At 34.9% G+C, this 24,680-nt stretch overlaps 1 protein-coding gene across 4 annotated transcripts in view; it reads left to right on the top strand.

Moving 5' to 3' along the window:
• Positions 1 to 24,680, top strand: part of LOC111147237 (PHD finger protein 14) — a 232,980-nt gene that overhangs the window by 46,904 nt on the left and 161,396 nt on the right. For all 4 annotated transcript variants that reach the window (XR_002640604.1, XR_002640605.1, XM_022503156.1 and 1 more), the window contains 3 exons: positions 10,118 to 10,277; positions 15,431 to 15,542; positions 18,673 to 18,810. Coding sequence is in view for 2 of the 4 variants with exons in the window: in XM_022503156.1 (XP_022358864.1) it covers positions 10,118 to 10,277; positions 15,431 to 15,542; positions 18,673 to 18,810 (410 nt within the window). In the remaining 2 variants the exon portion in view is untranslated. The remainder of the gene's footprint in view (positions 1 to 10,117; positions 10,278 to 15,430; positions 15,543 to 18,672; positions 18,811 to 24,680) is intronic.

Raw genomic sequence — 24,680 nt, forward strand, 5'->3', positions numbered from 1 at the left:
TTGGTGCTAGGAAAGTGAAGGATATACCAGATATAATGTCTGCTGTTTTTATATAATAGGGGAAGAAATCATGTAAAATAAAAACAAAGAATAATGTTTTATAAGTGAGTTCTAGATTCTGTGCTGTGGGTGTATTGAGTGCATCATACCTTATTGGTAAATCTAGGTGGCTTGTGAGTCAGTTGCATATTCCGTTTTTGTAACTGATATCAAGGCGTTCATTGGTATATCAAACTGAGCACAACCCAAGGAAGGTTTGAAAACAAAGAATTTTTTCTTGTTACAAGTAAGGGAAAGGGAGATAGCTCTTATAGTACTATTTCCCATGGGGTTAGTACAGGAAACTTTTATTCAGTGTATTGGGGGCGGGGTCAGGGAACTCATATAGGCACTTCTGGTTCAGTTATGTATGCTTAATATGTCAGGATGCTCATGGATACATCATATGTTCAAAAAAGGGCAGAAAGCTCTACCCGTAGGAGAAGATTTTAGTATTATAATGAGCTAAGGATAACTTTATAATTCAGGGGGCTTTTGTGCAGGTCCTCAGCTCCAACCCAGCTCAGACTGGCTCTCCTAAGAAGCTGTCAGGTGAAACACACCTGACAAGACACTCCTATCAGGGAAACACCTAGTTGGGTGTCTCCTTGGCTGGAACTGTCCATTCTGCAAAATAAACACACTCCTTCTCTGCTTTTGTCCCTTCTCCTCCTCCTTTTCTGCTGGTAGTGTTCAGCACTTTCATTTGAGTAACTTTCTGTTGCATCCTAGCTAACATTTTGATATGCAAACAATAGGCTGCTAATCCTTGCACTAAAATATATATTTCTGAATACATTGTATTTAGCTTACTGGTTTTTAGTTCTGAGAAATTTTAAGGTGTTTATGATTTGTACTACATTTTATACTATTAAATTCATTTGTGGTCTGTTAATGCAACCTTTTCTTTGCATTTAGAAATCACTTTTTCAAGGCTCCTTTTATGTCTTTACTTTTCGGTGTTATTTTACTGTTCATTAAAATAAGCTTATTGAGCAACTGGAGGATATTATGTTGAGTGAAATAAACCGGTAAGCTAGTCAGAGAAAGACAGTTACATGGTTTCACTCATGTGGAATATAAGCAGTGAAGAGGATCATAGGGGAAGGGAGGGAAAACTAAATTGAAAGTAATCAGAGAGGGAGACAAACCATGAGAGACTCTTAACTCTAAGAAACAAACAGGGTTGCTGGAAGGGAGGTAGATAGGGAGATGGGGTAATTGGGTGATGGGCTTTATTTATTTATTTATTTTAAGATTTATTTATTTATTTGATAGAGATCACAAGTAGGAAGAGTGGCAGGCAGGCAGGCAGAGACAGGGAAGCCTCTGTGCTTGCCTCTCTGCCTGCTTAATTAACCCACTGAGCCACCCAGGTTCCCTGGGTGATGGCATGTGATGTGATGAGCATTGGGTGTTATATGCAACTGATGAATTATTGAACTTTTCATCTGAAACTAATGATGACTAATTGAATTGAAACAAAAAAATTAAATGAGCTCATTGAAGCAGAGATTACTTTGTATTTGTGGAAACAAAATATAACTCTTGTAAAAAATATTTTCAGGGGCACCTGGGTGGCTCAGTGGGTTAAAGCCTCTGCCTTCGGCTTGGGTCATGATCTCAGGGTCCTGGGATCAAGCCCCGCATTGGGCTCTCTGCTCAGCAGGGAGTCTGCTTCCCCCTCTCTCTCTCTGCCTGCCTCTCTACCTATTTGTGATTTCCCTCTCTCTTTCTGTCAAATAAATAAGTAAAATCTTTAAAAAAAAATTTTCAGCACAGAATCATAAACTTTGTTTTTTTTTAGAAATGGGTATAAGACAAGGGCGCCTGGGTGGGTCAGTTGTTAAGTGTCTGCCTTCAACTCAGGTCATGATCCCAGGGTCGTAGGATTGAGCCACACATCAAGCTCCCTGCTCCTCGGGAACCTGCTTCTCCCTCTCCGACTCTCCCTTCTGTGTTCCCTCTCTCGCTGTGTTTCTCTTTGTCAAATAAATAAAATCTTTTGAAAAAAAAAAAAAAAAAGAAATGGGTGTAAGACAATTTTTTAAAAGATTATTTATTTGACAGACAGAGATCACAAGTAGGCAGAGAGGCAGGCAGAGAGAGAGGAGGAAGCAGGCTCCCTGCTGAGCAGAGAGCCTGATGTGGGGCTCGATTCCAGGATCCTGGGATCATGACCTGAGCTGAATGCAGATGCTTTAATCCACTGAGCCACCCAGGCATCCCTGGGTGTAAGACAATTTAGAGATATTTTGTATGAGTATAATCTTAATTTATTTTTTTAAAGAGAATGTGAAGTAAAACCTTGATGAATTTGTGGGTTTTTTATTCTGTGGTAAATAATCAGTAGCAAATACTTTTGTTGTATATTTGTATGTACATGAGAAAGCAAGACAAGTCTGAAAGAATACACACCAAAGTTTAAAGTATGTTTATCTCTAGGTGGTATGATCATGGGAGATGTTTTCTTTAGCTCATTTTGTTGCCAACTATGTGAATTAGAGATAATAAGTTGTTTAGAGGTATAGTTTTGAATGATTGAAGCCACTGTACCTATGTAAGGATTGGAATCTGTGAATATCTTGTTAGCAAATTCCTGTGTTTTTTATGTAGTCAGAGTCTAAATCTCCTGAATGTTTCTGTTTCTGCCATGATTGTGGCTGATATTTGGGTGGTATACAAAATAAATATTAATGGTTTTTAGAATAGAGGTCATTTCTTTAATTGTCTGATGTTTCTTCCAGTGGTCTCAGATTTTATAGTGGAAAAGAATTACCTGGGGTACTTGATTTTTTTTTTTTTAAGATTTATTTATTTGAGAGAGAGAGAGCAAGCACACGTGTGTGTGCATGTGTGAGGTGGGGGACAGAGGGAGGGGAGAGAGAGAATCTTAGGCAGACTCCTTGGTGAGTGGGGAGCCTAGTGCTGGGCTTGATCTCAAGATCCTCAGATCATGACCTGAGCTGAAATCGAGTCAGTTGCTTAACTGACTCGCCACCCAAGAACCCCCTGAGGTGCTTGTTTAAAACAGATTCTTGGGTACTACTCCTAGAGATTCTGATTCAGTAGGTCTGGGGTGGGGCTCTAGTATCTACAGTTTTAAAAGGTATGTTGGGATTTTCTTGCAGGGAGGTGGGGAAGGTTATTCTTTGAGAGACATTGTGTTTAGAAGGAAGTAAAATTTGAGAGGGAAAAGGAATGGGTAGGTGGCTGTCATCTTAGAGCTTAAGGGAGCTACAGGTACAGGTCATGGCAAGGAGCCAGGGCAATGAAGAGTAAAGTATACTTTCTGGTATAAGGCAGCTAAGACTCACAATAAAATTTTTAAAAGTTTAGACTTTTTTATTTCTTATAGAAGTGGTTGGGAACATGGCAAAAAGAGATAAAATGAAACTCTGAACACAAAAAATAATGGTTCAAGCTGATAGAAGGTTGAGACTTGAGGCAGATGGGAGCTAGGGTGTAAGCTTCTAAACAGATGCGCTTCTTCTTGCTCCGGTTCTCCTACTGTCTGCAGGGCTGATTTTTCTGAAATGCACATCTGTTCATATTATTCCCCTATTTAAAATCATTTTGTCCTTTTAGAATAAAGTTCACACTCACAGCAGGACTCTCAGATTTCATAACCTGCCAATTTGAATGACTTACTTTTCCAGTATTAGAGGGCTTTCACTTACACTGTTCCTTCTTCTCATATTCCTTATGTTCCACAAATATAACCTAAATGTATAGGTGTTAAATTAGTGTTTACCATTGCCTTGTCTTATTAAGGTATTTGAAAAATCATTTTTATTAAAATATTTCCTATTAAATATAAGTAGCATATAAAGACAGAAGTTGCAAATATGAAAGTACATAAAGTAGAACAATGAATTACTGGCCTTCATCTGAATTCTGCTTTTTTCTTTCTTTCTTTTTTTTTTTTTTTACTTTGTAGCTTAGGAAATTACTGTTCACAGTTTGGTCTATATTCACATTTGTCCCTCTTTGCAACTCTCTAACCTCCATACAGATGCTTTTCATTTAACTTTATCATATTACTTGAATACATTTTCATAGTAGAACGTATCAGTATAAATGAGCTAAGGAAAACATCTTCCATGATCATACCACCTAGAGATAAACATACTTTAAACTTTGTGTATATTCTTCCAGACTTGTCTTGCTTTCTCGTGTGCATACAGATACACAAACACATTCAAAAAAATTAATGGCTGGTAATATGAAAACTTTGGTTTTTTTTTAAAGATTTTATTTGAGAGAGAGGGAAAGAGAGAGTGCACGTGCATGGGGGGAGGGGTAGAAGGAGAGGGAGAGGAGAGAGACTCTCAAGCAGGTGCTGAGCGTAACATGGAGCGGGGTGGGGCTTCTTCCCACAACCCTGCGATCATGACCTCAGGCAAAATCAAGACTTGTTCACTTAACTGACTGAGCCACACAGGCACCCTTGTGCAAACTCTTCTTGTGACCTCTATACCTCTGTTTTCACAGTGGTGTTGCCCTGATCCCAATCCAGGATCCATTCACATATTATGCGTTGCTTTTTGTGTCTTAATCTCCTTGAACCTAAAACAAATTTTCTGTCTTTTTTGTGTCATTCATGACCATGTGTGGAAGAATGTAAGCCAGGTTTTGGAATAACTTGTAGAATTTCCCTCAATCAGATTTGTCTGTTTTTTTCCTCATAACTAGACTCAGTTTAAACATTTTTTGGCAAAAGTACTATGTTGATGTTTACCTCTCATTATACCACATCAAAAAAAGTACGATGCCAGTTTATTGAATTTTTGGTGGTAGTTAAGATAATGTCACCTAGAACTCTCCATTTTAAAGCCATTTATTTTTCTTTTGGTAAGTAACAAGTAATCTCTGAGGTAGTAACTTCGAGACATTGTTAATATCCTGTTTCCTAATAGCCTTTTGCATAGTGGTATTAGGGTTTCTGTCAGAATCAGTTATATATGTAGTTGCAAGATGGGGATTTTTAATTCTGTCATTCCTCTACATTAATAGGTAGCATTTGTTTTATAGAGAACTTCTCCCTTTTTTTTCTTTTCAGTTGTTATTGTGCTCTCAGATATTATCATTTATTACCATATTACTCTTTCTGATACCTAAATTGTCCAAATTTGGCCAGTGAGAGCCCCTTCCCCAGGGGACCTTTTGTGCAGGCTTCCTTGTACATACATGAACACATATCACATATGCATATGCTCATGCTCTCTGTCTCTGTCTCTAAATAAATGCGATAAATACCGTGGGACTTTCCCTCCTGTACTTGCTTTATTTCACTCATATGTTAATCTGTTAATATTGAGATTCTTTTCATGTGAGTACAAATGGGATATATTATTCTTTTTAATGTTACATAGTTAGCTATAGAATAGTTCAACCGCGATGTCTTTATTTTTCTTCTTTTAAGTTTTTCACTTGTATATAGTACTAACAGATATGTGTCATATATAATCATGTAATAATTTCTGTGGGATCGATTCTTAGAAGTGAAATTACTGAATCTAAAGATAAGTATGTTTTAAATTTTAAAGAGACAGAATTGCCAGAAAGATCTTCAGAAAGACTGTACTTGTTGATATTCTTACCAGCAATGTACAAAATACTTGATAACTGCATATTAGTAAATTTTCTTTCAATCTTTTGGAAATTATCACTTGATTAAAATATGCGTTCATGTTATTATGAGTGAAGTTTGGTATCTTGTGGCCACTTGCATTTTATGTTGTTACTTGCCTTGCATTTCCTTTGTCATTTCTTAATAAGTTTGCTTGTCTTTTTCTCATTGATTTACTGGAATTCTTTAATCCTTTCACTGCTATATGTGTTATGGAGATTTTCCATTCTTGCAAATATTTTTTCCACCCTTTCATGTACTTTGTAACTTTGTGTTATTTTTCATTGCTTATAGAATTTTCCTTTTAAATAAAATTACAGCAGTGGATCTTTAGCTCTTTTTTGGAACTTTTTAAGTTCCAAAATGAATTTTTATATAAAATTAATCCAGAGAAAGGGAAATTTTCTAAAGCACAATAGGAAGCTAGTCTTGCTGGTTTCTTTCTTTCCTTTTTTTTTTTTTTTCAAAGATTTTATTTATTTGTTTGACAGAGAGAGAGAAAACAAGCTGGGGGAAGGAGAGGGAGAAGCAGGCTCCCTGCCAAGCAGGGAGTCTGATGTGGGGCTCCATCCTAGGACCCTGGGATCATGACCTGAGCCGAAGGCAGAGGCTTAACCCATAGCCACCCAGGTGCCCCTAAACATTGTTTTCTAGAACTTTAAATTCTGTTTTGCATGGAGGAAATAAAAAGATCTTAAAATGTGTTTAGTCATTAATTAAAAGGTATCAGAGTGGTTATACCATGTTAGAACTTTGGTCTAGAGGTCAGAAGACTAAATAGGTATGGTGGAGAAGTATTGGAAAAACAGCAAGTGAAGAACTCTATAGAGGTCCTAACACACTGTGAATCATCTTTCAGGGGCATTGAAGCTGAAGAAGAAATACTTAGGCACCTGCTGGCTGCTCTTTGAATTTACGTGATCCTGATCTTCTAGGTTACAAAGTAGGGATTTCCTAGGAGAACTGCTCAAAAAAAATCATTCTTCAGGTTGTTTTTAGGTTTAATCTCTATGCAGATTTTTGCCAGTGTGTAGAATATTCTTTAAAAAGTAGAATGGAAATTTTGCTTTATTGTAAAAAAAAATGCTGTGATTTACCTTGATTTTGGCAAATAAGTGAATAAAATAACCCCACAGGGGCTTTGTTATTTTGGTAATTGCCTACTTTGTGTGAATACAGATGAAAGAATTTACTTCAAAGGAACATTATTTTGTAAAGAAAATAGACTTTTTTCCTTGTAGTATTGTATAAACCTTTGAGATAGCAGATTAATTTTTATTGTTTTGTTTTGTGATTTTTCTTTGAATATGATATTTTGCTTACTATTGTGTTTACTGAAAAATTCTCTTTTATTGGTGATAATAATAACTGCTCCCAAGGAGAAAATTGTATTTCCTTTTCATTTTGGGATTTGTCATCTAAAAAATATATACCTAAACAGAAGTGAAGATAATGACTATCAGCTACAATTTAATGATATTAAAGAATTTAATAAGTTTTGATTTCTTTGCTCATCTTGTGTACTATAGTATAGCTACTTTGAAATCTTTTCTTTGGCAAGCTTTTGTATGATTGTCAGATTACGTTAAGGTTCACTGTTAGAAAGCCTTTGAATAGCATGAAGATGACAATTATGGCATCTGCTTGAGGCAGCTTATGTAAGTCATAGTTGCATACCAAGTTTTTAGTTTTCTGCCTACCAGGCTATTTTAATCTATAGGCAGTGGTAGCATTGTGTGACTTAAATAGTTACACATGACTATTAACCTGTTAGTGACATCTAGTAAATTAATGTTGGTACTTTAAAATTACTTACTTGTTGTATATGGTTCTCTTCTCTCTGGGTGATTTAACTCAGTATTTATATATTTATTTATTTATTTTAATTTGAGTATCTTTGGTGTTTGTGAGAAGACACTCTCCAGTTTAGGCTCCAATTGTTTAGTGTGTAACAGTTCAAATAATCACATCTTACACTGGATGCACATAAACCTACTTGTGTGGTAAAGCCTTTTGAGAGATGATTGTTGCTTACATATGTTTCTTACAGTGTTTTTTGGTTTGTTTGTTTTTAATTTTTATTTATTTTTTATTTTTATTTTTATTCTTTTAAAGATTTTATTTATTTATTTGACAGAGATCACAAGTAAGCAGAGAGGCAGGCAGAGAGAGAGGAGGAAGCAGGCTCCCTGCTGAGCAGAGAGCCCGATGTGGGGCTTGATCCCAGGACCCTGGGATCATGACCTGAGCTAAAGGCAGAGGCTTTAACCCACTGAGCCACTCAGGCACCCCTTTTGTTTGTTTTTAATGTCTTCAGTTTATAGAGGTCACTTTGGATGCCCCTTAGAATTTGGCACTTAGACTCTTAGAATAAACCTGGTCAGAAGATCCTGGGGTGGTTGGTTTATTTGGCTATCTGTAGAAGCAACCTATCTTGGAGAAGTAATAAATGAGTCTTGGGAGATCAGAGAAGTGCTCATGCCTAAAGGTGATGAGGGCCTAGAATTGTAGTTTATTTCTATTTATGCATTAATTTTTTTTCTCTTCAGGATATTTTTATCATGAGGATGGTGTCTTCCTTTTTAGAAAAAGAGAAATTAGGTAATATGAAGTTTTGGTGTCAAGCATCATTTAGGGAAAAGAAAACTATTTAGGACTCATGATTTTTATAGTCCATAGTGTAAGTCATCAAGAATTCGTCATGGTTTTTTATAGTCTGGGTGAAATGATTTCTGGACTTTTCAGTTGCCCTTTATTGGGTTCCAAATTTATCAGTACTATGTCAGTGCCAATACATTCTTCTTGGTATTTTAATACTGAAAAAAAATTATTTGTGGTAATGGATATGACATCACTTTCTAGTGAGTTTCGTTTGTCACACACTAAGAGCCTCATCAACACTGAGTTCATTGAAAAAATTGAGTTTCAGGAATTTTAATGAGAACCTGATCTTACCAAAATGTTCAGTGATGTTTTGCTTGAATTTCCTATTGGCGTACATGTTTGATATCTAATACACTCTTTTTAAGCTCAAAATCAAGGAAAATATTTTTGATTTTATAAAAATTTTAAATCTGGAAGTGCAAACAGTAACTTTAAATATAATTTGTAATTGTAGATATGTATATTTGCATTGATAAGGAAACATTTTGCTCTTAATAATTGAAAGGTAGTTAAGTGTAACATGACCTATTCTAAAATGTAAAACTAACTAATCTTGTTTGTTTGCAATGAGGATCTTTAAAAATTTTTATCACATTTTCTAATAATTTAACTTCTCTCAGAATATTGAGTTAAACAGAAAAAGAAAAATCTCCTGTTTTCATTAATTTCAGTTATCGATAAATTTTTACAGAAGATAGACTTATAAATGTTTTAAAAAGATCAAATACCTTCTAGAACTTGAAGTTGGCTCAATTGTAAATGGAACTCAGTTTGTCTAACTCTAGTCTGAACACTTCAAATTGTTCTATAACCTTTATTTATGTCTGTGTGGGTTTCTTATGTATTTTTCTTTTACTAATACTTAACTTGTGTTTATGGTTATAGGAGTTTGTGTTTTACCTGTCATCTTCAAAGTTAGAGACTTTTTTGATTGTCTATTTGTTTTGTGTGAGCATGGTCTTAAATAAGTTTAAGTGTCCATTATAAAAGGAGCTCCATAAATACTAATCAGTAGTTCCTAGCTGCAATTTCATTTCTCCTTAATGAAAATTTCTATTTTTATGTAATCTTTTATTATTTATTTATTTATTTAAAGATTTTATTTATTCATTTGAGAGAGAGAGAGTGAGAGAGAGCATGAAAGGGGAGAAGGTCAGAGGGAGAAGCAGACTCCCCATGGAGCTGGGAGCCTGATGTGGGACTCAATCCTAGGACTCCGGGATCATGACCTGAGCCAAAGGCAGTCGCTCAACCAACTGAGCCACCCAGGCGCCCTGTTTTTATGTAATCTTTTAAAGAACTATACATTTTTCTATTCCCGTAATGCTGTTCCAATAGATGTAAAATTATTTTAAAAGGTCATTTTTGTTTCATTGTACATACTATGGTAGGTGAAAAAATACTTTTATAAAATTATTTCACTGTTTTGACTTTAATATCATTCTTTTTTTTTTTTTTTTTTTTTTTTTTTAAAGATTTTATTTATTTATTTGACAGAGAGAGATCACAAGTAGGCAGAGAAGCAGGCAGAGAGAGAGGAAGGGAAGCAGGCTTCCTGCTGAGCAGCGAGCCCGATGCGGGACTCGATCCCAGGACCCTGGGATCATGACCTGAGCCGAAGGCAGCGGCCTAACCCACTGAGCCACCCAGGCGCCCCTTTAATATCATTCTTATAAACCATTAATTTTTCAGATTTGTTCTCTAATTCCCTTTTTCTTTTGTAATTTTATAAATGAGTTAAACAGTAACCTACTTAATCATATTTTTTTTTTTTTTTTTTAGGTTGCTATGGAGTTGATGGAGAGAGTGACTCTATTATGAGTTCAGCTTCTGAAAACTCCACGGAACCTTGGTTTTGTGATGCCTGTAAATGTGGTGTTTCCCCTAGCTGTGAACTGTGTCCTAATCAGGATGGAATTTTCAAGGAGACAGATGCTGGAAGGTTGATGTCATAATTCTGATGGGTTAATATGCCTGCTTTATAATGTGTCTGCTTCTGACTATCCTAATTTTTTTCAGTTACAAACTTTTGCTTGATTGTTTCTTTGTACTTTTTTTGGCATAGGGTAAAAGAACAGTAGGCTACAGATCAGGGGAAGAGGGAGGAAAGACTTTATTGGTTACCTGCATTTGCCTTTATAACCATAGTCCCATTTAATCCCATTAATCCCATTAATTTAATCCCATTTAATCCCATCATCGTTAATGAGATAATGAGAGGTGCTAAAGTTTGCCATTTTATAGGTGTAGTACCTGAGGCTCAGATCATTAAGTAATCTTAATTTGATCAAGGCCATAAGCAGGTAAGCAGTCAGATTTGAGCCCAGATCTGTCTGATTTCAAAAGTATACCAGAAGACAGAACCCTTACAGTGGTTTTAAAGGGGAACTTTACACAATTATTATGCTATGATAAGAGTAACTGTGATATCACAGCCTGTACCCCTGAAACAAGTAATACTATTATATGTTAATTAAAAAGTAATTTAAAAAAAAGTAATAATGTACTACCTGTTGGCTAATTGAATTTAAATAAATAAAGAAAAGGAAAAAAAAAAGTTACTGCAATATAAAAGAACTCTAAAGGATACCCTAAAGCTGAGGGAGAGTATCCAGGGAATGACAAACTTGGAAGACTCCCGCCTCCCCCCAGTCCCCCGGCCAAGGCTGGAGTTCAGACGGTAATGGAGAAGGTGTAGTTGCAACCTTTTAGATGGCAGAGATGCTTACTGGTTTGCCTGGGTTAGAACTGGGTCTTTAGTTCTTGGCAAGTGGGTGTCTAGACACAAGCTGGAGAGGGAACCGGGGCACCAGTGTGGTGTCTGCAGTATGTGGGTCCTTGTTAAGAGGGCCATAGAAAAGTGATCTTCAGGCTAGGGTGAGGTCGCAGAGTCAGTAGTTGCCGTATGTGGCTGGGGCAGAACCCTGGCAGTTGCTCTTCATCATCCCTACTGCGAAGTGCTTTCCTCCTGTGCTCTCTACCACTTCTACTAAGACAGCTTCATATCATGCTCACTGTAAAGGAGAAATGCTGAAGGGATTTTGTCCGTTATTGCATAGCAGGTATTTAAGGTGGATTTGGAGCTGAGAGGCAATAAATTGGTAACTGGCACAAAGACCTATGTTTCTTTTCTTTTTTTTCTTTCTTTTTTTTTTTTTAACTACACTCATACTCATCTTTATTACTACATTTGAGCAATTGTCATCATAATTATGTTGACATTTTTCATGTTTTTGACCAAGAGACTACCATCTGGGTAGTTTAAGAGTAGTTTCTGCCCTCTTATATTTTATGGATCATTACCTACCTGACCTCCCCATCCCGTACCCCATCCTCTCCCATATAAGAGAAGTACTAAAATAAGTTTTTTATTTTGTGATGTTGTTTTTTATTTTGTGATTTTTTTATTTTGTGATGAACTATTTCAGTATTTTTAAAAATATTTAATATACATGAATGATAAAATAATGTATGTAAATTTTCAGCATTATTTTCTATATTTTAACATTGAAAAGGTTAGGATACATTTTATCCCAAAATAAAGATAGTCTTTAAAATTTGATACATGTTACATTAGTAAAGTCAAAAATATTTTTCTTATATTTCCCTCAGTTGGTGGAAAGGCCCCTGAGAAATGTTGCCATACAAGTTGTTGGGATAGCATAGAACCTACCATGGAATCTTGGAGAACCCTGTGTGTTGATGTGTAGGATAAATGGCTGAAAATCCTAGCTCTTCTTCCTCATTGTACATCCAAAAAGATGAAGTAAAATATGAGGCATAACAAATGACTTGATGTATTGACATGAATCTTTAGTCTCTATCGTAGACCTGAGTATTATTTCATGTTTGGACTGATTTGGGCCCAGAATTAGGGAATTTAGTACAGCACGAAAAGTATAGGTTTTTAAGTTGGACTGCATATATTTGAGTTCTGGTCTTTTTTTAATAACTGGGATTATAGGCATGTGATTTAACCTTTCAAAACCTCCATTTTCTTAGTACTTTTGAGAGGAAAGAGGTGATTCCTATAGAACAATACAGTTTCTGGAGCATAATAAGTAGTTATAAATGTCTCCTTATTTCTAATGCTGCTTCTGTTGCTTTTCCTATTACCAGTATTCCATTTCCTTAAGGTGATCATAGAGTACCAGCTGCATAAATTCCTCCTGATAACTATTTCGTCCTGACAGTTGAAATTTTTGGTGATAAATCGTGGTGAATAAGTAAGACAACTTTGGAAAACACAGAGCTTCCTTTTAGGGAAAAGAATTTGTTTTACCTCTTTACTTGTTCATAAGTTGAAAGTTCTGTTGAAAAACTGTAAAGTATCTGTCTTTTCATGCTATTATAAACCACAAAATAACTTGTAAAATTGTTTCTGAATGGAGAAAAGAGAGGCCCTTTTATTTAGATTCACTGAGAAATATTTGTACTGACTCTTGTGGATCTTACCTGTATATAACTTCCCTTGATGGTACAGCCTGGCAGAAATTCTTTTTATAGTATTTGAACATTTTATTTGCATTGAGGCACACATTCATCTATAGGCTATGGTGGAAATTATAGGTCTTGATACAGTTTGAAGGATATGGTTAAAGCTGGATATACTTTGATTCAAGGCAAAAAAAAAAAAAGACAAAATTTGACAAGTCATTTAGTATTCTAGCTTCAGTATGGAAAAGAATGAAAAAGGTATTGAAACTGTGTATCACATAGGCTAATTAGACTTTTTCCCCTCTGATTCTGATGGGAGCCGTTCTACATAGAGAATGATGTGCTTTAATGTGTGGAAACCATCAGTACTTTTTGTCATTAATTTTTTTTTTTTAAAGATTTCATTTATTTATTTGGCAGAGACACAGTGAGAGAGGGAGAAGCAGGGGGAGTAGGAGAGGGAGAAGCAGGCTTCCCACTAAACAGGGAGCCCAATGCTGGGCTCAATCCCAGGATCCGGGGATCATGACCTGAGCTGAAGGCAGATGCTTAACGACTGAGCCACCCAGGTGCCCCGTCATTCAATTTTTTTTTTTCTTGTCATTCAATTTTTATTCCATTCGTTAGGAGGAGTATTTTACCCTGTCTCAAGTAGCTTCTATCTACCTGATTATGGGAAGTATTAGATAAGCTCTAATCCTTAAAGATTTCATGCCTAACACTGTGCTACAAGTAGTTCATGTTAAGTAATAATAACTTTCAAACTGCCTTTGTGGTGCTCCGTTCCTCAGAGTCACTTAGTAATTGATTACTGAATGAATAAAAGAAAAATGAAAATAACATAGTGGAAGTGGATTTATTTTACATGTTGTAAAGGCACTACAGATACAAAGCATTTCAAAATCGAATTTGATTGATTAAAGTAGTTCCCATTCTAAGTGAGTCCTAGATAAATCTAGTTAGTTTGCTTTTTTAAAATACATGTTTTAAATGATATATTACTAGTTTCCATGCTAGAATGGCAATTTTGACTCTTCATTTTTTGGTGGTTTTATGTGGTGCTTGTTTTCTTTTTCCTTTCCCCAGTCAACATCTGTCCTCATAGCTCCAGAATGAATGTTAAAGTAGCAAAGATTTTTCCTTTTTGATTTCTTCATTTGTTTTAATTACAGAGTTCTAAAGTATGTACAATTAAACAAATGAACAAAAAATTATTCACAACAGGTATTAAAAAGGAACAAAATTGTCTCAGCTGTTTGATATGCATTTTAGTAAAGACTCAAGTTGACATCCTCACATCAGTGGTTGGGGAAATGATACACTTGTGTGCCAGTCACACTGAAATGGCAGTTTAAATCTGTAGTACTTGCATGACTTGTACTAAAACATTTTCAGAAGGTCACTATGAAGCAAGCAGCCAGCTGTTGGGTTTATCAAAGATAAACTCCTACAGAGTACAGTGGCATTTAATACACCAGTGGAGCATGAAAAACCTGCGCAAATTAAATTGAGAAAGCAGCTGCTTGTTGAAGATGTGTATCTTTATATTGAACTCCACAGGATGCATTTGGGAAGTTGGATTAAAACATTTTATCAAGAAAATCTCAAAATCTTGGATTTTCTTCTCAATAAAAAAGATAATTTCTAAAGATTTGTAACTGTTTTTCCCAGTGCCTCTATAAAATGATTCTTAATCTTAATCTTTTAAAATTTATAGTGTGTCACAAAACACAACCATGTAGCCATCATAGCCTCTCAAGCTGTGATAAAGCAGAATTTGTTATTAATGTAGTCACAAGATTAAGAGAGATTTGCTATCTCATTTTTACCTTCTTTCTTAGAGAAGTATTGTAGATCTGTTTAAAATTCAAAATCCGGTGATCCGTATATTGTGTGGTTGTATATGAACAGAAGGGGTTCCTAATGCATTTCAAAAGTTTCAGCGCAACTTTCAAAAAAAAAAAAAAGAAATTAGAATCAGCTCCCCTTTTAGTTTTGAGCATTCTTTGTTTAGTGTTGTGCATCATTCAGACTTAAAAAAAATACATGGGGCATGTAAGTTTTAGTGCATAGTTTGTATGGTGAACAGATGAGTGAAATAGGACTTCCTTTTATTATTACAACTGTTCTGGGCAGTCTTCAGGAATCAGTTTTAACCTGGAGAGAAAGTCAGGATGAACACCAAAAATTGTTTTAAAGTGTTCTGAAGGACTATTCCAACAGCTTTTAGAAAAAGTAACAAGGAAGAACAATTTACCTAATGACTGCAGAATTACTGCACAGTTCTTAAATTAGATCCTTATTTCTCAGTGCTTAAAATAATGAATGTGAGTACCTTTCCACGCATAAGAAAATGATGTTTTGTTTCATTCGAATAGTGGTTTTGTGCAAATATTTAAGAATAACAGGTGAGTGCAAAGAGCAGTGAATTGAAGTAACGGGCAATTATAGTTGTTCACTCTTCACTTTGGCTAAGTGCTAGAAAACTACTTATTGCAGTTGTGCTTATTCCGTATTCTTCAGGTATGTGAGATTCTGAGATCTGACCATAGAATTCTTTCAGTAGTTATTTGAGATGGCACATATTTTATGTTTATTTTCCTCTTGGGCATTTTATGAAAGGGTTTGATAGCAAAATCATATTTTCTCTCCTCATAGATGGGTTCACATTGTATGTGCCCTATATGTTCCCGGAGTAGCCTTTGGAGATATTGACAAATTACGACCAGTAACACTAACAGAAATGAACTATTCCAAATATGGTGCCAAGGTGAGACAAAGTTTTCTTGATTGTTTAAAAGAGAAAATTTTTACTTACTAGTTCATATGGTTTTTTACTAATGTCCGTATCATTATTGAGTATAGAAATGCTTATTCTTATTATACTATTTGTAGAGCAGTTAGCACTTAACCATCTATTATTGATAGTAATTTTCCCAGAAAGCCCATAATTTATAAATTCTTTCATGTATTCTTAATTTAAAGTAACTTGTAGGGTAAAATGATAATTGAGTCTACTTTCATTTCGGTGGCATTTAGCACACTTCTTAGCACATACGAATTTTCAGACCAGTCAGAACAAATACAAACCTATTTCTGACTTTACTTTTGAAGTGGAATTTACCAAAATTATGAAAAGAGTACAAAAGGCACCTGATGTTTTACTTAGAATTGAAGGAGTATTGTGTTTTTGTTTTTTGTTTTTTTAAAGACTACATAACCTGTTCAGCAACCTGTCAGCCTCAAGTTTATGAATTGGTTTTTATTGCTTGAGCTTTAGGATTATAAGTGATAAAAATACACTTATTAATTTAAATTTAGGTATAAAATTACCACAGACATGCCTGTAATATTAGAATGAATTAGGCACTGATAACATTCTTTTCCATTGCTGTCTTTTGGGAAATTGGGAAGGAAGACTCTTGAAAAGCATTAGTAACACATTAAAGTGGGATGGGAAGCTTACAGGTTGTTGGAAAATTCTGATATTGAAAATTCAAGAATTTTTTTTTTTTTTTTAAAGATTTTATTTATTTATTTGACAGACAGAGATCACAAGTAGACAGAGAGGCAGGGAGAGAGAGAGAGGGAAGCAAGCTCCCTGCTGAGCAGAGAGCCCGATGCGGGACTCGATCCCAGGACCCTGAGATCATGACCCGAGCCGAAGGCAGCGGCCCAACCCACTGAGCCACCCAGGCGCCCCTGAAAATTCAAGAATTTGACAGTTTCTGCTGTTATATCCAGAATATCCTCCTTAGGTTCTAACCACCACCTGCATCCCTCACCCTCCAGCCTCACTCCAAAGCTCTTGTGCTTTAGTTTGGGTAATTTCTATTGAACTATCTGCAGTTCCCTCTCCAAAATTAGCTAAAGTCCCCAGGGAGAAAAACAGGCCCAAGCACTGAACTTACTTTCCTGGTCCTCAGGTAATTTTATACTATGTTACTATTTCTCTGATGCCTTTAAGTTATAGTTTTAAAAAAGTTTGTCCATATTTTCTAGTTTCTAGCAGGATTAGTACGAATTGCCTAGTGCACCATTATTGGAAGTGAAAGGTACTGCTTTTTGATAACGGTTTCATAATTCACACAGAGCCTAGAAGGGACTAACTTAAGTAATTTTCAGTAGACAGACATTAGTATCATAAATACAAATCTACAAGCACTGAAAAACACAGGGACCAGATATTACTTCATATATCTGAAGCCTGCAGTGACCTCTGAACCAAATAAGAGAATCATTAAATATGCAGTTGTGACCTGATTTTTCATTATCACCTTTTGTTTTGATGACCAGGAAGTGGAGTAAAAAATAATGTATTTTCTAGCTCATTTGTAAAATGAGCTCTTCTAGACCTGTCTATCCATTTCCTAATCCTGGTTGCTTGCTTTCTTGAGTTCTCAGTTGCTTAGTTCCCTAGCATTTTAAATGATTCAAGCAATTGAGAAAATTCCCTTTTCTTTACTAGATTGTTGTACAGTCTTCTCAAGACTTTATGGTCAGGAAATTTTTCCTTGTATTCACTCTGAAATCCCTTGCTCTACTTCATCATATTACATTGAATTAGTTTGGGAACTATCCTGAACAGAACAGTTTGGTTCTGTTTGTGCTATTGATATTCTTGAAATAATTCTTCATTTCTCTTTCTTCCTTCCTCTCTCCTGTCTCATTCTTTCTCTCCTTTTTTGGTTTCATGTTTAGATTGCTATTTGCTAGGATTTTATACCATACATCTTCTACTGTTATTGAAAAAAGACACATAACCAAGCAGTAGAGTGTCAGGATTTGGGTGTGTTTTCACATCTGTGCCCAGAGTTCTGTTCTTGCTGTTTTCATTCATTGCTGATGTATCACTTTGGTGCTGTCTACCTATAAGATAGTCAATATGTACACTGTTAAAATGACATTTTTAGTATCTTTTGAAACTTATAAATTTTTTTCTTTATGTTTCCCTTATATCTAATTTACTTAGAATGTATTTACTAGAAACAGTTCTTTAATTGTCAATTGGCAGTCTTTCAGAATTTAGTAGGGTTTTCTTTTATGAAGATTATAATCACTAGAGTAATTTATATTTTAGACCAAATTTTTTTTTCTTTGTGCTTTAGATAGTGAAAAGGATAAAGTCAATTTGGGGGAATTGGGAGCAATCTCAGGTTTAAACTAACTTTTAGTTTTACAGTTTTTTCCTTTGTATTCAGAAAGGATATAATTGGCTGTAATATCTATCACAACAAATTAAATTGTTTACTTAAGATTACTTTTAATTCTCTTTAAAGTATTTCTCTTTAATTTAATAGTATTTAATTCTCTTAAATGTATTTTAAAAATACATAATTTCTTGGACTGTGTTGCCTAGATTTTTTGGTGAATTTTTCTCTGACTTCTTACTTATTTTCTTAAATTTTCCAAGCAGTATTATATTGTTCAAATCAGTATAGGTTAATAGTTAAGAGCATGGACTTTAAAGTAAGATTACCCTGGTTTGAATATTGACTTGGCAGTTATTTTTTGTGTTATTTTGAGGAGATTTCTTAACCTGTCTTCAGCTCCGTATTCTCATATGTAAAATGGAGATAATACCCATTCCACATATTAGAGTGGAAGGTTCCACAGTATGGTTACGTACAAATAGATATGAAGTGCTTAGAATAGTGCCTAGCACATAGTAAACCTTCAACTTATTATTATTATTGTCATCATTTTTATATCAGTGGAATTTGGTTTATTGGAACTATAGAGAGAATTTTTTCATATAAACGCTTTTCTTGCCTTTAATTACTGTTTCTATTAATATGCTATTGATTCACTATTTGTATCTTATGGATACTTTGTATGAGAATGCAGTCTTGTTCTAGAGATATTTTTATTCTGAGAGTTTTCCTATTATTCCATTGTAGGAGTGTAGCTTTTGTGAAGACCCTCGTTTTGCTAGAACTGGAGTTTGTATTAGCTGTGATGCAGGGATGTGCAGAGCCTATTTCCATGTGACCTGTGCCCAGAAGGAAGGTCTGCTTTCAGAGGCAGCAGCAGAAGAGGTGGGTTTATTTAAACTCATTGTTGTTGAATATGTTCATAAGATGTCTCATGACTATAAATGTCCCACAACAGGTGTGCATCATAAAAGAAAATAACAAGCTTATTTTAAAAGTCTTTGCCCAGATCACTGATCTAAAATTCCAAAAGTAAACAGTATATGAGTTTTTTTCAGTTTGAAAGCTAGTTAGGCATTTGGAAAATATGTTAACTAAAATTCTTTTTTTTTTTTTTTTTTTAAAGATTTTATTTATTTATTTGTCAGAGAGAGAGAGAGGGAGAGAGAGCAAGCACAGGCAGACAGAATGGCAGGCAGAGGCAGAGGGAGAAGCAGGCTCCCTGCTGAGCCCCGATGTGGGGCTCGATCCCAGGACGCTGGGATCATGACCTGAGCCGAAGGCAGCTGCTTAACCAGCTGAGCCACCCAGGCGTCCCTGTTAACTAAAATTCTTATAGTGACAGATATATCTGACAGATAAAATGAAACATAATCCAGGTTGTTTTAAAGCATTAAAATGTCAGCATCTTGGATAACCTTACTCTTTCTGTAAATAAAATCATTACCCCATCTTCTGTATCTGTATTTCTCTCTTTACAATTGTTTTTTATTTCATAATTTTCCTTCCAGGTTTATTAGTTTTAGATTAAGTAGTCAGTTGTTTTCAGAGTATGTTTTGGGGACACCTTAATATTCTTTCAAAGGGTCTATAAGGTTAAAACTATCTTTGTAACAATTATGAGAATGGTATATACATTTTTTTTACTCTTAATTCTCTTATGAGCAATAGTGGATATTTTCAGAGATTATATAACACATAACAGTATAACATAATGTGGAAATAGTTTTGAGAATCCAGCTATTTTTTGAGAATGTTTTGAGAATCCACTATTCTTTTATGTGGGCTATTTAGATGTTAAAGAGATTTGCAAAAATGTAAAACAGTGCCAATCCTCTCACTGAATTTGTGTATGTAAATTATAGTATTTTTAATAAAAATGTTATTTATCTTAACATGTGATGAGATTATTTTAAAATGAATAAATATATTCAAATTTTATTTATTATTTTAACTTCTGATACAGAGACCGTCTATAAATAACTTACATACGCTCTTTTGGGCTCCAATAAGTTTTAAGACTTAAGGAGTCCTGAGACTAAGTTTTGTTGCTTCTTTAACTTTCTTATGTAGGCAGGTATTTGAGTGTTTGCTTGGTAATTCTTGCTGTGTATTCATGGTGGATCTGTGGTATATCCAAGTCTCTCGTTGAGTTACTTCTTTTACTGGCTAAATTTTTGTGTCATATGATAACATGCTTATTATATAGGGTCTTTATCTTACTTATCTTTATCTATAGACAGGAATCAAGTGAAAAAGATAATCTGATGAAAATTTGTTGTGTAGATTTACAGTAATATATTTTTTGAATAAATAAATTCTATAGCAGTTATATGTTGGTACATAGTTTTATATCAGTCTCTGATTCTTATGAATTGTACTTTGATTGACTGATGAAGGGTACTGGGTAAACATTGAACATTTTCACAGCTCTTAGGCAGAAACAGAGGTATAATGAATTATATAATAGGGTTCAGTGGATTAGTTATGACTACAATTCAGGATGGTGAACAGAAGTGCAGAGGGGCAATACAAGTAAGATTTAGAAGACCAGGTAATCCCAGGCGAATACTTAAGATCACAGAATCTGTTAGGTTATTACTGTACTGTGGCAAACTCTGAGCTTTGCAGTCTGGAAACTCCTTTGTAGCTGTTTCTTTTAGAACTTATTGAGAACTTTACCTTTCATACTATGGTAGTTTGGGTTCCTTTGTATAGCACCATTCACCATTTTTTGGGGGGTGGGTAGATAGTAGCTAAGGAAAATGTGTGAAGTTGGAAGTGCCTTGGTGGCGCAGTCATTTAAGGGTCTGACTCTTGGTTTCAGCTCATGTTGTGATCTCAGGATCATGCGATCAAGAGGCCATGGCTTTACTCAATGCAGAGTCTGCTAAAGTTTTCTCTCCCTCTGCCCCCTCCCCCGCATGCTTACACATGTGCCCATATATGCGCTCTAAAATAAATAAAATCTTTAAAAAAATAAAAAGAAAATGCATGGAGGAGCCATATACTACTGCCTTGTTATGTATATTTTTTGGGGGGGAAATGATTTAAAACATATTTGCATATGTTTCTGGTATCTTATTATAAAATAGAATTGGAAAATTATAAAGATTTCAGAACAATGTTTTAAAACCCAAGACTTTTTATGAATCTATATCAGTGAGGTTTGCTCTTGGCAGTAATCATTCTGTTAAAAGAAGTTCTTGGCTACTTCTTATGATTGTGCTTCTATAGACTAAGATTCATGTAATATAATAGTATATTTAATTAAGAAACATTTTAAATTAAAACAGATCTATTGTTTGTGAGCATATCTTCTGTTTCAATTTTCTATGACATTCTAGAAATCTTTCCGCTTTTTTAAAGACTTGTTTGTTAAGCAGGATTTCTTCTTAATGGCTGTTTTATATAGGCAGTAAAAGAAAGGTTGAAAAAGAATTAGACTTCAGTTTCATCCAGTGACTTCACATACCTTACCATATTTTAATGATTTTTTATAGCCTTCTGACATAGTACTTTCTCTCATTGGTGAGGATCCATTTGAACTTTCTATTCTTTCTGATCCACTTTGTGAAAATTCCAGGTTATTTAGAATATTCAAACCATGTTATGATACAACATATTTATTACTAAAACAGCAATAGCACAGATTCAGTTATGCTGACTGAAATTTATGTGATTATATTTTACACCATTTAGTTAACCTTCAAGTTACTTATATTTCATGTAAAACATATGGTAGTTTCTTCTGTGATAAAGTATGATTTGTCACACTCTTTTACCATGTAGAAAATTCTCCTTGAAACAATAAAAGATTACAGATTTTATTGATTCCTTTTTTTTGCATAACCTTTGACTTAATGGACTGGAATCATTCATGGATTAAATGTCAAGGGCTCAAGTTAGATCTTTAGTTATTGAACTGACGCCTTAATATTGCTGGGAAAACCCCAGTTGGTAGGAATGGGCTCTTGGTGGATCCAGTAATTTTACATGAATTCATCAAGAAGTTACATTGCTTAAAACTTGACATTTTATATGAGATCTTCAGTAATACCTTTATTTGGCTATTAGGCATTTGGTAACTTACATTTTTATTTTAAGAAGTCTTTCATTTTTAAATATATATATACATATATATATATTTAAAATATATACCTTTGGTGTATCTGTATCAACTGTATTCAATTGTATCTTTAGAGTATGTCTAGAATATTTCCACTTCTTAACAAATACATTTCTGCTATCCTAGTCCCAATAGTCCTTTGTCACCTGAATTAATAACATCCTAACTCTTTCCCTACTTTTTTTGCCTTTTTAGGACAGAGGGTGGCAATTTTTTTCTCTGAAGAGCCAGATAGTAAATATTTTAGGCTTTTTAGCCCTATCATTTGTGTCACAACTATTTAACTTTTTGCCATTGATTGTGAAAACTGTCTTAGAGAATATGTAAATGAGTAACTATGGTTGTGTTGAAATAAACTGTTTCCAAAACAAGCTGGGCTCAGATTTGGCTCTTAAGTCATAGTCCACTAATCCTTTTCTAGTAAATAGAGGACCTTTTCAGTAACAACTAATGCTGTTCCTTTAAGATCTCAGTCAGATCTGCTCACTGATCTGATCAAAACCCTTCAGTGGCTTCCCATCTGATTCACACTAGAGGCCAGTTTTTTGTTTGTTTGTTTGTTTACAATGATTATAAAGTTCTGTGTGATCTGGGTTCATATTACCTTTCAGACTTCATCACTTCCCCTCATTCAATCTCCCTGGCCTTTTCCCTGCTCCTGTAATGAATGTGTTGGGTAAGCTCATGCTCTGGGCCTCTGTACTTGTTTCCTTGCATGGGCTGCCCTTCCCTCACATATGTCCTCATGGCTCATTCCCTCACTCTTTACAAATTAATTAATTAATTAATTAATGATTTTATTTATTTATTTGACAGAGAGGGTCACAGTGAGAGAGGAAACACAAGCAGGGGAAATGGGAGAGGGAGAAGCAGGCTATCTGATCCCAGACTCTGGGATCATGACCTGAGCTGAAGGCAGATGCTTAACAACTGAGCTGCCCAAGCTACGCTCTCACCTTTTTTTTTTTTTTTTTAAATATTTTATTTATTTATTTGACAGAGAGAGAGATCACAAGTAGGTAGAGAGGCAGGCAGAGAGAGAGGGGGAAGCCGGCTCCCCGATGAGCAAAGAGCCTGATGGGGGTTTGATCCCAGGACCCTGGGACCATGACCTGAGCTGAAGGCAGAGGCTTCAACCCACGCTCTCACTTTTTGTTTTAGATCTTCATTCCATGTCTGCTTCTCATTGTGGACTTTCCTGGTCACCGTGTCTAACATTGTAACACTCTCCCTCCATGATACTTTCTAATCCCCTTTCCTGCTATTTTTTTGCCACCTTTTTAGTACCTAACCACTGTCCAGTATATTAATTCTTATTTATCTTGTTTATTGTCTCTCACCTTTATTAGAACATTGATTTATGAGGAGAGGGGTTTTTTTTGTTTGTTTTCTCTTGCTTTTCACTGCGTCTTAGTCATTAGAATACAAGTTGTGAGGGAGTGGTCCCTTTTATCAGTCAGGTTTTGTTTGATCAGCTCTTTAGCATTATTGACTTTTTAGGTAAGATTTTATTTAAAAAAATAATTCTAGGGTACAGTTAGTTTTCAAATCATCATTTTGTGTTGTAGTATTTTGCATATATCCTTTCCCATTTATTTAATTTTCTATTTATATAAAGGCATTGCCTGAGGGTATACCTTTGTTATACTTTTTTGTGGTTTTGGAATAACTGTTTATTCATATGTGTGTCTCTTTATCTCTTTGGTTTACATGAGATGATGTTTCCTGCCATCCCAGTTCAGGGAACGATTAAAACATGTGTTAGCAAATAGGTCACTTTCACTTTGGTACTTTTCTAAGGTAACCTTATTTAACCTTTATTTAAAGTTCAACTGTAACAAGCATGATGTATTTGGGGTATATGCAGAATATATCAATTTTTTAAAATAGTCTATATAAGCTCTATTATTAGACACATACCTGGACAAAATTATTTTGATTCTTATGATATTCTTTTTGCTAACATGAGTTTTTTACATTCTGATGTTGTTACATTTTTTATTGTTGCATTTTGCCTTACTGAATTTTTTCTTTTGAATTAACCTGAGAATACTGATAAGCCAGTTTTTCAGTACATAGTATTCTTTCTCTTAGTTCTTAATACTAGGTGTTGTGGTGAGTTTGCTTATGAATGTATTTGGTTTTGTTGTGATTTTGTTTGTTTTCATCTTTTGACCACCTTCACCCATTTCTCTCCTCCCATCTCTTCCTCTGGCAACTACTGGTCTGTTCTCTCTATGAGCTTGTTTTCTGTGTGTGTATGTGTGTGTGTGTGTGTGTGTGTGTGTGTGTGTGTGTGTGTTTTAAGAGTCTGCATATAAGAGGGATCATATAATATTTGTCTTTCTCTGTTTGGACTTATTTGACTTATCATGATGCCTTTGAGTCTATCCATGTTGTCATAAATGGCAATTTTCATTTTTTATGGCCGAATAATAGTCCATTGTATAATCTATATCACAATTTCTTTATGCATTCATCCACTGATGGACACTTAGGTTCCATATCTTGTCTGTTGTAAATAATGCTGCAGTGAACGTGAGGGTGCATATATCTTTTTGAGTTAGTGTTTTCATTTGCTTTGCATAAATACCTGGAAGTAGATTTGCTGGCTACATGGTAGTTC

The sequence above is a fragment of the Enhydra lutris genome, unplaced genomic scaffold, assembly GCF_002288905.1.
Source record: "Enhydra lutris kenyoni isolate GAN:26980312 unplaced genomic scaffold, ASM228890v2 scaffoldscaffold16, whole genome shotgun sequence".
NCBI classification, from domain to species: domain Eukaryota; kingdom Metazoa; phylum Chordata; class Mammalia; order Carnivora; family Mustelidae; genus Enhydra; species Enhydra lutris.